The sequence below is a fragment of the Leopardus geoffroyi genome, chromosome B4 (assembly GCF_018350155.1).
Source record: "Leopardus geoffroyi isolate Oge1 chromosome B4, O.geoffroyi_Oge1_pat1.0, whole genome shotgun sequence".
NCBI classification, from domain to species: domain Eukaryota; kingdom Metazoa; phylum Chordata; class Mammalia; order Carnivora; family Felidae; genus Leopardus; species Leopardus geoffroyi.
The window spans coordinates 17,175,929-17,192,984 of NC_059341.1; the positions used below are offsets into that span (position 1 = coordinate 17,175,929).

General features: G+C 42.0%; 2 protein-coding genes across 10 annotated transcripts in view; one reads left to right on the forward strand and one right to left on the reverse strand.

Moving 5' to 3' along the window:
- CACNB2 (calcium voltage-gated channel auxiliary subunit beta 2) overlaps window positions 1-17,056 on the forward strand; it is a 390,684-nt gene that overhangs the window by 369,487 nt on the left and 4,141 nt on the right. For all 9 annotated transcript variants that reach the window (XM_045462677.1, XM_045462680.1, XM_045462678.1 and 6 more), the window contains 4 exons: window positions 8,401-8,510; window positions 14,127-14,278; window positions 15,694-15,789; window positions 16,756-16,941. In XM_045462677.1, coding sequence (XP_045318633.1) covers window positions 8,401-8,510; window positions 14,127-14,278; window positions 15,694-15,789; window positions 16,756-16,941 — 544 coding nt within the window. The remainder of the gene's footprint in view (window positions 1-8,400; window positions 8,511-14,126; window positions 14,279-15,693; window positions 15,790-16,755; window positions 16,942-17,056) is intronic.
- Window positions 10,149-17,056, reverse strand: part of NSUN6 (NOP2/Sun RNA methyltransferase 6) — a 74,199-nt gene continuing 67,291 nt past the window's right edge. Inside the window, exons 13-14 of the mRNA XM_045462688.1 lie at window positions 12,181-12,242; window positions 10,149-11,370 (exon numbers count right to left, since the gene is read on the reverse strand). The gene's annotated coding sequence lies outside the window, so the exon portion shown is untranslated. The remainder of the gene's footprint in view (window positions 11,371-12,180; window positions 12,243-17,056) is intronic.

The following is a 17,056-nucleotide window of genomic DNA, read 5'->3' on the forward strand; positions in this document are numbered from 1 at the left end:
TTGTGAGTTTAGGCCCCGCGTCGGGCTCGGTGCTGACAGCTCAGAGCCTGGAGCCCGCTTCGGATTCTGTGTCTTTCTGTCTCTGTTCCTCCCCCACTTGTACTCTCTCTCAAAATTAAATAAAGATTAAAAAAATTAAAAAAAAAAAAAAAAGAGTCGGACACTCAACCACCTGAGCCACCCACGTGCCCTGAATCATTCTTGACTATTCTTTTTCTCTTACATTCCACATCCAAATGCTGTTGTCTGTATCTTTAAAATATATCAAGAACCTACCGACTTCTCACACCTCCTCTGCTATCCTTTTGGTCTAGGACCCCATCATCTTCCCTGGATTATTATCATAAATTGCCTCCTAACTGGTATCATTGCTTCTATCATTGCTTCCTTAATGTCTCTTCTCAATTCAGCAGCCTGAACAACCCTGTTAAACTGTGAGCCGGTTCCCATCACTGGGTTCAGACCCCTCCCATGACTTCTCTTTTTACACAGAGTAAAAATCAGAGTCCTTATAGTGGCCTTTAAGACCCTCTCTGGTCTGACCATGCACACCCCCACACCCTGCCTTACTTCTGACCTCCTCTCTTACGCTCTCCCACTTGCTCATTCTGTTCCTGCTGTACGGGCTTCCTTATTCCGGGAGTGTGCCAGACAGCCAGATACATGCCCACCTCAGGGCCTTTGCACTTGCAGTTCCCTGTGCCAGATACTCTTCTTGGTATATGTGCACACACATACACACACCCATCCCCTCGTCCTTCCTTTTTTCCATGAATCTTTTATGTATTTATTAATTTTGTTTGTTGTCATTCTCCCATAGTTGGAATATAAACTCCATGAGGGCAGGTTTTTTGTTTTTTTGTTGTTTTTTGTTGTTGTTATTGTTTTCAAATCTCTTATATGAACTGTTGTGTTCTCAGTGCCTGGAACTGTGCCCATTGTGAACAATACTTGTGGGTGACTGTTGAATGAATGTCTCCTATATGTGTCCTGCTAGAGAAACGCAGAGATGTTGAAGCCATTCACTGTCTTTGTGGACCTTAGGTGTCGACCATCAGTTGAAACTTCGACCAGTGACATATAAAGTGAATGACAGGGCAGCTCAGCATGTGTGTGTCTGGGGTAAAGAGAGGAGGGGGGAACACTGACAGGGATGTCCTCTCTAGGAAAGGTTTTAAAGTGGTAGCTAAGATTTCACCAACTCGAATTAGAAAGGCATGTCCAGGCATCAAGGTGTGGTACAGCATCATGGGGAAGGCAAGCTAGCTAGAGGTCTTTGAGTCAAGTCCCTCGACAAGGAGTGACTGGTAACAAAGCCAGGGCCATATCTAGTGGGTCGTGTTAATTGGCTTGGACTGAATTCTTTTCCTCTTTTCCCCTTCCCCCTCAGCTTGCTTCAGCAGGTTTTATTGAGCATACTCTATGTGCTAGGCATTGCGAGGAGCAAAATCAGACAAGGGCTTTGGCTTTATGGAGCTTGCTTCAAGTTCACTGAAAGGAAGTCTTGAGTCAGATAATCAATGGGCACTGTGGTCAAGGTTAAGCCACTTCCTGAAGCATCAAAGATATGATAGGAGTCTAAAATGGAGACTTCGAAATTTAAACAAAGAGTTGATTGTAGGGGATGTGGGAACATACTGGGCTGGTTTAAATTTCTGTATTTTTAACAAGACATATTTGGTGCCTCTCCTCAATACTCCTTTCCTTCTTGTATCCTAACAACACAGGTGGAATAGATGGTATCTGTGGGTTTCCGTGTTCTTTTATATTTCTTAATATACTGCTTTTTCCTTGACCACACCTGCTTCTATAGCCATTTCTAATTTATATTGGCTTTCAGCAAGGGAAGCCAGGACAAGAAAAGGACTGAAAGAGGCAGAAAAGGAAAGCAGACACTGATCTGAGGTATAAAAAAGACTTGGTAATCAAGATACACCTAATCAAACGCTCCTAATTTGGTTTTTTTCCCCATAACTTGATGAAGTATTTTTCACTTTGTACCAGGAAGACATAGTCTTTGGCTTGGTCCAAGGCAACATGTCGGGCACTGGCCAAGTGAAAAAGGCATAGTCCTGACCAGGCTTAGTTACTTTTCAGTTCTTCATTGTTGCCTCTGTCATTTATCCTAGTTTGGGATGGTCTTCTTGAGAATGCACACCCAGAAAATTCTGTTAGACAAAGCACTATGCTTTCTGTCGCTCAGTTAGCCCACTGTCCTTTCCAAAACACCAAAGATGGAGAAATGAGATGGTATTTCCTTGCTGTCTAAACCTAGTAAGTTCTGAATTTGGAAGACAGATGCCAGCCATAGGGTATATCTTGGACCCATGTTCTAAAGTATTAGCCATTCAGGCTGATTCCATTTAAGAGACAAATGAACCAAATATGTGAATACTATATTGATTTGCTGCTTCTGGCCAGGAGTAATTTCCACGTGGTTTTATTAATGGGCCTGCCTTGGCTTATCTGACCCATAAAGCTCACGTTTAACACTCTAGGCTTGGGATCACCTAGTAAAGATCCTCAAAGGAATTAACAGGGTCCATAAGATACACTTACAAAAATCCATGCAAAAATTGAATTTTTTAACACATGGCAAGACATCCAGAGTCCCTGAATCATTAAATGTCTTTTGGTTTTGGCACGAATAGGGGAAGGAAACTCATCACTTCCCTATACGTGGAATTTTAGAAGGGGAAAACTACTTCTTAATTATCTATGAAATAAACTAAATTTATTTTTAAAAATTGGAAGCCCAAGGGGAAGAAAATATAAGAGGAAGTGTTGGTAAGGAAGAGACTGTTGACAGGAATTCTTTTCTGTTCTTAAACCTAGTTAGGTTCATTTGTTGAAGCCCTGGAGAGTTGTCAGAATCGTGATCCTTGCTGTTGAATAGCGTTAAAGTGTGTCAGGTCAAAGAAGAGATGATAAATCATTATCTTCTCTCTGTTGTGTGCAGTGGAGTAGCCCATTTAAAATCAGATCCATCCTAACCAACTGTGTCGTGTAAACAAAGCAATCTTCGGATTCACCTTGTAGGACATTGACAGGTAAATTAACAAGGAAATTGAGGACAAGAAGGAGAGCTACCATCAGTGATAAATTTGGTTTTCCTTCCTAGTGACTTTGCAAATGTTAGCCATCAGCACTGAAGTGTCTGGAATGCGAGCTGAATTGTAGGGATACGTACGCTGTTGAATCTTCTGTGAGGGAATTTTACTGCAAATCAATAATCCTGGGAAACATTACATCGCTGTATTCTGTCGTGTGGATAATTTGCTTAGACGTGAAGACAGCTTCTTCTAAACTGGTGGTTATCTAGCCTGGATGCATATTAGAATCCTCTGCGGCACTTTAAAAATAAATCCGAGCAAACAACAAAGGCTTTGTGCCGCCTGTGACCAAACCCAATCTCTAAGGAAGGACCTAACGTCACTTTCAAAGCCTCCATGGCAGTTTTGATATTCCGAGAGTTGAATCGTCCCCCAAATTTTGCCCTTGTAATTTTCAAGGTCCCTCTTTTGGCGGAACCCCAAGTGGTGACAATCCCCAAGGCACACTTAAAGGAGTTGAAATAGGATAGTGACCCCACTTCACACAGCTGACAGAGCTGCCCACCGAAGCAGGTCGTTGGGTGCTCAGCTGAGCATACCATGTGCGGAAAGGTCTGAGCATGTGAGGGAAGGAGGATGTGTTACTATAGAAAATCCCGTCCTGCTGCTGAATCAGTTTCCCCACAGGCCGACTGGTGCTCTCTGGTCTCTCTGTCTGGTCACCACTGTGTGCCCAGAGCGGTGCCCATCACCGGGCAGCTTGCCTCCCAGGGAGTGCCCAGACCCAGACTGTGGTCGCCAGCAGTACCTGGGTCCCATCCAGCTGTACTGCTGCAGTGCCCCCCACTTCAGATGCTCACTCTTCCCTCTGCCTAGAACACCCTGCTCACAGTGTCCGTGTGGCTCATTCCCTCACTTCCTTCATGCCCCTGACCAAAGGTCAGCTTTCCTGAAAGGTCTTCCCTGAACACAAATGTACCCTCCCCTGCACCCCATCTGTGTCTTCATGACCCTCCATTATTTTTGTAATGGCTTTCTTAACACCTGGCATCACACATGTGTCTGCTTCCTTCCTCTCTCCCTACATCCCACAAGAATTTGAGTTCCAGAAGAGCACCCTCATGGCTGGCACATAGTAGGCACTCAATAAATCGGTGTTGGATGAGTGACCCCCTCCGTGGTCAGGCAGATGCTCAATTGTCACCTCCTTTGCAGCTGGAGCTTCCCAGATTGTGTCACCCTAGCTACTAGACCCACCCCCAAATAAACAAAAACATGTTAAACGATTACTAAGCATTGGGTGTTTCACCTGTAGCGTGATTTCACTTGTGAATGCATTTTGAAATAATAATGAAACTATGTTTAGATTGATGTTTTAGTGTCTCTTTTCTGGTTATTGCTTTTCTTACATGTTAAATAAAATTCTCCTCAGTGAACAAAAAGCCCAAAAATCCAATACTTATTTTTTAAAAAACAGCAGTCCCACTCAGCAGTAAGAAAAAATGGAAATGTACAACAATGTGGCTGAATCTCAAATCCGCTATGAAAAGTAGAAGGCATTCCATTCAGAAGGCTACAGTGATATTCTGGAAAAGGCGAAGCCAGAGGGATGAAAAGCAGATCTTTGGGTGCCAGGGTTAGGGAAGGGGGGAGAAGACTAACAATAAAGGGGGCAGCACAAGGGAATTTGGGGGGGGGGTGTTGGTAATGGAACTATTTCTTATCATGACTGTGGTTGCAGATAGAGGATTCTATGAATTGGTCCAAATTGATGGAATCAGTCACCAGAAAGATGAATTTTGTGACATATAAACGCACATTTCTTTACAACAGCCCGCAGTCCCTTCCCCCATTTTACCAAATGCCCTGTGCTTCAGTTGACAACCACTCTAAACTACTTTAGGTGGCCCTTTTGCTTCGTTACTCCTTACCTCTAGATAACGTGCTCGATTTGCTACTTGAGTTTTCGGTGTTAGGCTTTATCTATTGACTTCCTACCTTGCAACATATTTACCTCTCCTGCATCTTACAGGACACATCTTACCTGCACACATCTCCTCTTTCAGTCCCCCAACGGTTAAATCCTAATTTCAGCTGGTTCCATTTTTACTATGTATTATGACCTTGTGGGTAATATTCAAAGGAGCCATACAGCACGCTAAAGTTCTTTCTTTGGTGTTTTCTCATGGGAACCATGAGATAAGTAATTTTACCTTTCATGCTTGCTTAACTTTCTCTGTATTTGGCCCTAACTGAGCCCTTAATTCCCCAGTTGTCTGAACCACTCCGCGCCCCCCCCCCAACCCCCACCCCTGCAAGCGTATTGAAATGCATCCTGTAGTCACTCAACTTCCTGAACCTCTGGGGGCCTTCTGTCATTCTGCGACATCTTTCACCTTTATTCTTGGGGTTTCCTTCGCCCCCCCTTTTGGGTTGGAGCCCCTCTTCCTTAGATCCTTTGATCGCTTTCAGGGTTTACCCTGTCATCTCAGTCCACAACATCCTCTAGTAGTTTCCCTAGAAAAGTACAGAGTTTTGGAGGCCCTGAATATCTAATAGTGTCTTTAAGCAACTCTCCCATTTGAGAGTTAAAATGGCTATAGAATTCTGATTGGAATAATTTCCCCTTAAAATTCTGACAACTTTTTGCCCCATTATCTTCCGGCTTCCATTGTTGCTGTTAAGAATTACAGGACACATGGGGCACCTGGGTAGCTCAGTTGGTTAAGCATCTGACTTCGGCTCAGGTCATGATCTCACAGTTCATGAGTTCGAGCCCCATGTCAGGCTCTGTGCTGACAGCTCACAGCCTGGAGCTTGCTTCAGATTCTGTGTCTGCCTCTCTGTTTCAAAAATAAACAAACATTAAAAAAATTAAAAAGAATTACAGGACACTTAGTGTGGGACCTGTCTTTATCCTTTGTCCCTCATGTCATGAAATTTGTGAAGACTGAGTCCCGGTGTAGAACTTTGAACCTTTGTGCCCATCCTTTTCAATTTGGATAATCAGACTCTTATGGAATTAGTAATTTTTTTTTTTTTTTTTTTTTGGTTTCCTCTCCTCTGCTTTCTTGATTCTCTTTTTTTCTGGGACTCTTATTATTTGGAAGTTGAATATGCTGGGTAATTCTCTAACTTTCATACCTTCTATTTTCTCTCTCTTTGCCTTTTACTCTTACTTTGTTTTATCCTTTAGATTTTCTTATGTTCCAGCTATTGTTTTGAATTTTTATTTCTACTTTTTAATTTCCAACGACTCATTCTGAGTTTCTAAACAGAAATTTGTTAGTTTCCTGGATATAATAATCTCCTGGCTTTCAACTTTGAATACAGCTGGCCCTTGAACAACACGACTTTGAACTTGTGTGGTTCCACTTATATGAGGATTTTTTTTTAATGTTTCTTTATTTTGAAAGAGAGAGAGCAGGAGGGGCAGAGAGAAGGAAAGAGAGAATCTTAAGCAACCTTCACACTGCCAGCACAGAGCCTGATGTGAGGCTTGAAACCACGAAACTGCAAGATCATAACCTGAGCCGAAACCGAGAGCCAGATGCTCAACTGATTGAGCCACCCAGGTGCCTCTGCCTCACTTTTTGAGAAAGAGAGAGCAAGGGAGCATGTGTACATGAGCAGGAGACGTGCAGAGAGGAAGAGAGAGAATCCCAAGCAGGCTCCACGCTGCCAGCGGAGAGCCTGATGTGGGGCTCAATCTCAAGAAGTGTGAGATCAGAACATGAGCTGAAATCAAGAGTCACTCAACTGACTGAGCCACCCAGGCGCCCCTATGAGATTTTTTTTCAATAAATATATTGGAAAATTGGGGGGAGGAATTGTGACCATTTGAAAAATCCTGCCAGTGAACCAATTAGAAATACTGGAAAATTAAGAAAAAGTTAGGTATTATTATAAGAATACAGAATATATAACATACAAAATATGTGTTTATAGCTTATTTACATTATCAGTAAGGCTTCCAGTCAACAGTAGGCTATTAGTTAAGTTTGGGGGCAGTCAAAAGCTCCATGTGGATTTTTGACTGCACAGGGTGTTGGTGCTTCAAACCCCCATGTTGTTCAAGAATCAACTATATTATTCATACTGTTGCTTTTCCTGTTTGTTTTGGTCTCTCTCATGTTAGAGCTTTTCCTAAGACTCTCAGGGAGCGCTGTGGGGCTCCTAAGAATGGGGGTATCACATGATCACTTGGAAATTCTGTGCTCACAGGTGGGGCTTGTCAGCTTTATGCTTCCCTATAGGACAGGCTCACTGGACCATCTAATTGGAAACCTCCAATGTCGCTATCTTGGGGTCTCCTCCCTTTGGCAGTTTTCCCATGGAAAGATCTTCCATTCTGACCCCTGGAGGATGTAAGCCTGGCTGTCAGAACTGTAAGACAGGGAAGAGGGCTGGTGGCCCAACATTTAGAATCCTTTCTTTTCCATGTAGTGTCCCTGTCCTGTCTCTGCCTAGGGTCTCCTGGTCAGGGGCCCTGTATTTTACTGCCTGTAGGGAATCAACCAGTGGTGTTAAATCACACGGAGAAGGGAGTATCACCTGGCGACTCGAGGGGAGGTGGGGGGCTAGAACTCTGAAACAGACTTTTCACCAAACCTCGTGTTTTTAGTTTTGCCTTCTTCTTCAGCGGTATGATGAGGCTTCTATTTTACTCAACTGTTCCCGTTACTGACTTAGATATTTACTTCTCTGGGTCTGTCATCTTACTGTTTCCAGCTTCCAAATTGTGGTGCTCTCATTTCTACCAGACCTAAAATGAGCCCCCTAATTCCTTACTGTCACAACACCCTATCTGTCCTCTCTCTGACAGCCATCTTGATCTTTTAATTATTTTGTTAATTTTCTTATTTATTGCCCATCTCTTCCACTAGACTCTTAAGTCTGGTAGAGCGCTTCGTCCTTGGTAAGCACACAACAAATGCCGAGTAAGGAGGTGCAGGATAAGCCAAAATGAATGATTAGTCATTAACAATTCATTAAAAATGATTTTTAGGGGCGCCTGGGTGGCTCAGTCGGTTAAGCGTCCGACTTCAGCTCAGGTCACGATCTCGCGGTCCGTGAGTTCGAGCCCTGCGTCGGGCTCTGGGCTGATGGCTCAGAGCCTGGAGCCTGCTTCCGATTCTGTGTCTCCCTCTCTCTCTGCCCCCCCCCCCCCCCATTCATGCTCTGTCTCTCTCTGTCTCAAAAATAAATAAACGTTAAAAAAAAATGATTTTTACCTGAAAATAATGTTCACCATATATCTCAAATCTAGATGCGTTTTGGGAATGTACTTCTATCCCCTTTTATTCAACTAGTAACCTCAGGGTCTTCTGTTACTTTTCGCCCACAGGATATCCATCACAAGGGTCACGGCTGACATCTCGCTTGCCAAGCGCTCAGTGTTAAACAATCCCAGCAAGCATGCAATAATAGAAAGATCTAACACAAGGTCAAGCTTAGGTAAGTCTGTGCAGTGCTGATGAGCTTAGGCTATTGAAACATTTCTCTCCTGACGTTGCCAATGAGAAGCTCTAACTAGATGATAATTCCATGTGTCATAGAGCAGAGAAGAAATGGACCCGTGTTGCCAGGGGCAGGTTTTACAGTCTTCGTGATTCATGATATGGAAAGGTTTGTTAGGATAGTTGCGAGTTAAATGTTCCACTGGCTGTCAGCGTTAATGTTTTGGTTGGGTTTTTTTCCTTTCCCCCACTAATGTGAGCTTTGGTGTCTAGAGACTCTAAAACTTCCTGGCTTTGCATTGGTGTTACCGTGGGCAAGTTCGTTGATGTCTTTAATGCCTAGTTTCCTCATCTAAACAACAAAGAGAGAGAGAATTAACTACCTTGTAGAATTATTGTAAGGATTAAACATAGTATGTTCTCCATCAGTGATGGCTATTATCCAAAGACCCTCGGTAAGTGAATTATATACAGTGAATTATATCAATGATTATAAGTGAATTATATCAATGATTATGTCATATTCAGGATAGTGTGTGTCGGGGGGGATGGGTAGGTGTTGAGATAAAAGATAAAATTCGTTACTGGCCATTTTTAACTGATATTATATACAAAAACAGTATAGAGATTTTAGTGAACATGTCTACAGGGTTGTGTTTGGATACTGTTTATAAACGTGCTGATTTGCTCAAATGAGATAGTTTAGCAGTTATTTCTTCTCTGTGGCATGTGCTTGGAGTTTTAGGTTAATCATGGTCACATTTCACTCACTGGGTTGTTAGGTTCTGTTATTATAAAGTAATTTTTCTGAGAGTTTGAGATTTTCTCAATTTAAAAAAAATTTTTTTTTTTAGTTTATTTTTGAGACACAGCATGAGCAGGGGAGGGGCAGAGAGAGAGGGAGAGACGGAATCCAAAGCAGGCTCCAGGCTCTGAGCTGTCAGCACAGAGCCCGATTCGGGGCCCAAACTCACAAACCACAAGATCATGACCTGAGCAGAAGTCGGACGCTCAACCGACTGAGCCACCGAGGCACCCCTGAGAGTTTGAGATCTTTATATAAATTATTATATAAATCATAGAGAAACTATTAAAAATAATAAACTATCTGTTAGTAATATGTAGAATACCTTAGAAAACTCAGTTTGGTTCCTCACCTAAAAAAAAAACCCTCACTGACTACACTTGGGTAATAGAGCACTGGTTCTGGGATCAACCCCCACGGTGAGCTCTGAGCTGACAGTGTGGAACATGCTCGTAATTCTCTCCCACCCCTTCCCCCCCTGCCATCACTCTCAACACTTTTAATGAAACTTTTAGAAAAAAAAGAAAAAAAGGAGGGAAAGAGGTAGAGAGGATGATAGGGACTTAGAGTGAGAGTGAAGAGAAGCTTCTGGACAACATTGTTCTCTACCTTAGCTGTGAGTGTATGGTTTAAAAGAGGGAGGTGGGAGATGACACCAGAGAAGCAGAGGAGAGATATTAAGGGATTTGGAGCTTACCCTTAAGGCATTATGGAACCATGTATCGTAGGTTTTAGGCATTTATTCATCCATTTAACAAATACTTGAGTACCAACCATGTGCTAGGCATTATTGTAAGTGTTGGGGACACAGATGTAAAGGACACCAACTCCTCACTCTCATAGAGTTTTTATTTCATAAGGAACACATGGACAAAAGTGAGCAGATATAAAAGTCCGTGGTTCAGGAGTCTGGAAAGAAAAGGCGGGCCAAGGGGTAGAGAAAAACTAAGAAGAGTGATTTTACATGGGGATGTTGGGGGAGCCTCTTTGAAGAAGCAACATTTTAGCAGAATGACTTACGTTGTGAATTCTCTGGCCTTACAGTAAGCTACCCGTGAAAAGACGGTCTTGGGCAGAGGGAGCTGAAGGTGCAAAGGCCCCGTGGTGGGAGTATGTGTGATGTGTTTAAGGGATAGCAAGGAAGCCAGATGTGGAACAAGCAGAGGCCAGGGGTTGGGAGGATGAGGTCAGAGAGACTGTGCCTGATCATGTAGGACTTTGTAGGCCTTTTATTGTGGATGCGGTAGAAAGGTGTAGGAAAGCAGACGTGGCACCATAGGACTTGTGTTTTAGAAGGATCACTGACAGCATTGTGGAGAAGAGAATGGAAAGGGGCAAGAGCTAAGCCAGGGGAAATTCAGATTGAGGTTGTTTCAGGGAAAAATAATGTCCTCCGTGCAAAAACTAATAAAATGGGTGCCTTTAGAAGCATCTCCTCTCAGTCCAATTCTTGCCCTGTCAGGTCATTTAGTAGTCGTGGTCATTCATCATTCAACTTAGAGATTAAGAGGATTGACATCAGACAGGGGTGAAGGGAATGAGTAGAATGAAAGGAGAGAGAAGAGAGCCGGGATCTGGCAATCTGTTGAACCTGGAACATGAAGAAGCCGACTCCAGCACGAGCTGTAAGGTTCTGCTTTCAGGAACTGGGTCATCAATGGTGTTGTTCTGGGGAGAAGGAATTCAGGAGGAGGAGCTTGGCTGGAGTAGTGCGCTGGGTAGGGGGATAAGGAAAATGATGACTGCGTTTGTGCACATGTTGAATTTGCAGTGTTACGAAGCACGCAGATGTCCAGCAGGCAATCGATTGTATAAACAGATCTGGAACTCAGCAGAGGACGGGGCTTAAGGTGCAGTCAATTCTTAGTAAGTCTCCGTGGACACTGAATTAGCAAATACTGAGTCTTTGCTCCCAGGGAAACGCAGGGGTAGGTTTCTCTGGCGATTTTAAGTTTTCCTTATGGTAGCACTAGGAAATAGGCACTTATAGCAGGAGAATGGTCCAGTGATGCCCGTACATGTTGAATTACAAGTTGTGGGCGTTATGTGGACTCTGTTGTAGAGGAAACACGTTTCATGTTACAACGTGGTACAAAACCGATACTTTTAACATTCCAGATATGTAAGTTTATGTATATGCTATACCTTAAGATTCTTCTATATTTAGTAGAGCTTAAATTTGAGAAGATCTCCCTCACCTCAAAGATCAATTTCAGCAATCACTTCTTTTACAGAAGGATGAAAGATCCGGTACAGTGAAGATAGAATTTGATAGGTAAAAATTTGCTTTATACGTAAGCTTTTAGAAAAGCTCCGTTACAGAAACCAAAAGTACAGTATGTTGCCTTTGGAGTTCATTATGCTGATGTACCACCGTATGACATGAAGGGAAAGAAAACTTGGAAAAATTTGAAGCTTTAAGTACATCTTTTGTACTGTTTTGGGGTGGTACATGACTTCTTTGGATGGACAGACGGCTTTATTTGTAGCCATAGGATTCATACAAGTTCTAACTTTGTTTTTCCAGTTGTAATGTTGGTCAAGCATCACAATCTAAGATATCTACATTAGATACATTTCACACTTAGAGAATGCAGAAGAACATTACACTCTTAAAAATATTACTTGAATTAAGATAGTTAAGCCACAACAAGGTTATAAAGCTGTAGCAAGGTTATAATTGGAATAAAAATGTAAAGATAAGGTAAATGTAGAGAATATGTAAATAATATTAGTCATGTTTTAAAACACTATTATGAAAAAAAATAATCAGAATATACCATTTTTATTTTTTAAACTGTTATTAAATTCAGTTATGTAGGGAAGTTAAAAGTGTAAGGAACTTCAGGTATTTATCACTCACTTTCGACATTCATGGCCAGTCTTGTTTCAGCTCCAGTCCTCTCCTTTGTCCTCCAACTGTCTCTGGATTATTTGGAAACAAGTCCCAGACATCATTACAGATTTTATCTGTAAATATTTCAGTACCTATTTCTAAAGATTAGGGACTCTCTTTATTTAAACCATAATGCCATTATCATATCTTAACAATACATCCCTAGTATCATGAGATTTCTATTCAGCCATGTATCATTTCCTAATTGTCATATATATTTTTTTATATTTTACTCACTTATGCGTTGTAAATATATAAAGTCAGGATGCGAATTAAAGTCCACAGTGATTGGTTCAAAGGTCCTTAAGTTTCTTAGTCTATAGTTTTCCATATATCTTTTTTTTTTTCCCTCGTAACTTTTTGCTTAAAGGGTCTGGGTCACTTATGCATAGTTTTCCATAGTCCAAAGTTTGCTAACTGCATTATAGTGTAGTTTATTTAATTGTTCTGTTTCTTATAAACTGGTAGATCCAGAAGCTTAATCGGGTTTTGTTTTTCCTTCCTGCAAGATTGTCACGAGTAGCATGTAACCAAATATTATTTTAAAGCTGGTATTGCAGGTGGTTTAAGTCCAGATTTTAAAGACATCCGGGTGAATAAAAGGAGTCTAGTCATAACATGTTGTGAGGCAGATGATTAGTGACTTATCTTTTCTGCAGTAGTGTAAATTGTCTCCAGGAATCTTCTGCACAGAACCAAATAAGAGGACTTGAAAGGTATTCTGTAGGGCTAGGAGTCTCAAGGAACCTGCCCTTCATGGTTGTAGTGGACACTGCAAGCTGCATGCTAGGCTTGACAGATCTATGCTTCTGGCGCTTCTGGCTATTTCACTTTAAGTTTAAAAATTCAGCTTCTCATTCACACTACATTTCAAGTGCTCAGTGGCCGCAAGTGCCTAGTGCCTGGCTATCGGGTAGACGGCATTGATACAGACTATTTCCATCATCACAGAACATTCTATTGGACATCCTGTTTTAGATTCTAGAAAGATCATGGGGTAGACAGACTGAATGAAATTTCCCTGGTGTTCAAGCATATTTTTAGTTGATAATTTTTCTATAAACCTTATCGTTTGGATTTTTGCTTTTTTCTGTTTTTTTTTTTTTTAAATGTTTGTTTGAGAGAGTGCAAGCAAGGGAGGGGCTGAAGGAGAGAATCTCAAGCAGGTTCCATGCTGTCAGCAGGGAGCCGGATGCAGGGTTCACACTCACAAACCGTGAGACCGTGACCTGAGCAGAAATCAAGAGTCGGATGCTCAACTGAATGAGCCATCCAGGTGCCCTGTAGTGCTGCTTCTAATGGAGAACCACCCTTTTAGAATAGGAATACTGCAGGGCCATTCGTCTGTTGGTAGAAACCATGAAAAGTGTGTTTTTGGACAAGTTTGTTATAGATACCATTAACGTCTCTCCTGTTTTTAATGTTGTATTTCAGCTTGCTAATACATTTATCTAGATTATCATATCCAGAAAGCATACCAATAGGTAACAGTATAAACACAGATTAAGCTGATACAGTTGAAAGAAAGGTGGTGACAGTTGCTATGGTAACGTGGTCAGAAACAAACACATTGTTTCTATTTCACAACATTTTTATGAAATGATTTCACAGAGTGAAGTCACACAAAGCACAAAAAGTAAGTCAGCACAAACAGCCAACTATTTTGATTTTCCTACTCAAACTGTTATACTGGAAGCAAATTTTATAGCTCGTTGAAAGAATTCCCTCAATTCTAAAGGTACTTTGGAGAGACAGCTCTTTCCAAAGGATACCTTTTATCAGCTCTGTTGCCTATGAACATTAACCTACTGGCTGTCCTACCTGCCTTCCAGGTGAAGAAACAGTGTAGCATTTTACTTTATTTCTATTGGGTCTAAAAATACTTTAATTGAACTCTGCTTCACCTTTTACAGCGGAAGTTCAGAGTGAAATCGAAAGGATTTTTGAACTTGCAAGAACATTGCAGCTGGTAGTCCTTGACGCAGATACTATTAATCATCCAGCTCAACTTAGTAAAACTTCCTTGGCCCCCATTATAGTATACGTAAAGATTTCTTCTCCTAAGGTAAGTGGGGTTGTTATTGTCTGCTCTCTAATCACACTTCACTGTGGTGTTTATGTTGTGCTTTACACTTATAAAAGGCTATGTTTCTAACATCAGGAGTGTGAAGAGACAGGGTAGTCAAGAGTTCTTAATATAAGCGAACACCATAGTTAGTTTCATGGCTTACAACAGTGATTCCTAAAAGTGTGGTCCCTGGTTTCCTGGAGGAAGGTTCTGAGAAACTTGCTGAGAGTCCACAAGGTTAAAATGATTTCCACAGTAATACTGAGACATTATTTTCCTTTTTCAGTGTTTGGGCATTTGCACTGATGGTGCAAAGGTGGGTAAAAGTTAAGTGTCCATGACTCGAGACTGGTACCAGACAGCACCCGCAGTGAAGAAAACCACCCGCAGTGTCCTGACACAGACGTAAAATTTGACTCTTCAATACAAGCCTTTTCAGTATCCTGTGTAATGAAACAGGAAGTACATTTGAAAGTGCTTCAGCTACAGTTTTAGCAGTTAGCTATCTTGAGGACACTTCGAGATACAAACTCAAGTAGCTTCTTTTTTCATGGAACACCATTTTTATTTGAAAGAACAACTGGCATACTATGTTTATTCAGACTTGCTTATTTGGCAGATCTTTTCCCATTTGTCACCAGTGATAAAACTGAAGGTTTCAAACAAAAGAATAGAATTTCAGAAAATTCGAATCTACCTGAGAGCTTACCAGGTTCTCAAAAGACAGACTTTTCTGAGATTAGTGGTAATAGCAAATACATTCTTTTAAAAATGTGTCAGAAGATCTGAAGAACTCAGTGCACCATTGGTTTTCCAGATGATGAATGAATGATGTTACAAATCATGCCTAGTAAAAGATCCGTTCAAATTTCAAGACAGGGCAATGGAATTTAAGAGTAAGAGAAGTTCATGGATAGGGTGTTAGCTTTCACGTGCAGACTGTCGTGAAGAAAGTAGTTTGGTGTAATGTTAAAAGACAATATCCACAGTTACCTGCAAAGGCTATTAAAATACTCCTCTTCTGAATTCCCTATCTGTTGAAGGATAAATTTCTTCACATATTCCAACCAAAACAATACACAGTAGCAGGTTAAAAGTACATGTAGCTAGGAGACTTTGCAAAAAACTATAGATAGTTGTACAAAAATAAGTAATATGTTCACATGTAACAGGCGTATGTTCTAAAGCTCTTGGGGTTCTCAATTTTTGTAAACATAAAGGAGCCACGAGACCAGAGGTTTGGTAAGCTTCAGCATAAGCTCCATGCCAGCTGGGTATTTTTTTTGAAGCCTGCACCTGACGTGTGTGTGAACGCGTTAATTCTGCAATCTTAGACATTTTGTAGCTCAGTCTGTTGAGCTGCTTCTTCAGCTGAGTGCAGATGTTCTCCCGTTACGCCTTATCTCGCACAGGTTTTACAAAGGTTAATAAAATCTCGAGGGAAATCTCAAGCCAAACACCTCAATGTCCAGATGGTAGCAGCAGACAAACTGGCTCAGTGTCCTCCGGTAAGTGGTCTCTCGGAACGGTACAATCCACTCCGCGTCCTCAGACCTGGCATCATATCCACAAGGCAAGCACACAAACACCGGACGGAATTCTCCCCACCGAGCCGTGGTCCTCACTCCCAAGAGGTGAACTGCCCCACCCATTCCCACAAGCACTTGTCTAGATCATGGCTTACAAAAAGCTACAGTGCATTCCGTGGTGACCGTGCGCTGTTAGTATCTAATTGTCTTAAATGAAACAAGATCGTGGTTTCAAAAATTTCGTTGCTAAAATGGATTTGGGATTACTATTCACTTCCAATAATAGGGAGCAAGTTGCTGGCTCTTAACAACTGAGAAATTGATTTGAGACCATGTAAAAACAAATTTCTGAACACTCAAAACACCTTCTTCCTTCTAATCCCTCCTTTACCTATCATGCTTTGGGACCCTAGATCACCTCTGGGTTTTTGTTTTGATATGCAGGTATAGCAGAAGCTATAAGAGTTCTGATTATATTAATTTTCTATTGCTTAGAATATTTGGAAGTTTGCACCCTGTCAAATCATCTGTGGTTTCAGCTTTTTTCTGCCAAATTTCATGTCCTAAACGGGCCTCAGTCGTTTCCAAGATTAAGTTTTTCATAGTCTCCATGTCAAAAAACAGGCCTCTTCTGTACTGTCCAGATTGTATTTTTGTTTTCTTTTTTTACTTCTCTTTTCTGTCGTGTCCTAAACAACTTTCACGACACCTTTCATATTCTGGTGATTGCCACGGTTAAGCATCGAGGGTTGTAAATGATGATCTCAGGCGGACAGACTGGCAATCAGACTCAGCAGGGCAGTCAGCCAGTTAGGTAAGGAGAAAGCAGGAGCACACAAGCAAATACAAAGTGGTGCAGCTCTTGAGCCCCTCCCTCGTGTGAGTGTGAAACTCACTCGGTGCGGGGCTGGCTAAGTGGGCCACCTGAAGTGTCTGTCTCTGCAGGAGCTGTTTGACGTGATCCTGGACGAGAACCAGCTGGAGGATGCTTGTGAGCACCTTGCCGACTATCTGGAGGCCTACTGGAAGGCCACCCACCCCCCCAGCAGCCATCTCCCCAACCCTCTCCTTAGCCGGACTTTAGCTACTTCGACTCTGCCTACTAGCCCCACTCAAGCCTCTAATTCACAGGTAAGAGGAGCTCTTCCTTACGCCCTAGAAACCGAGCTGCCTTAGGTCACATGGCCGGGATCCACTCCCAGTCACCCAGCACAGCACTCCTTCCAGTTAGAGCAGCTCCATCCAC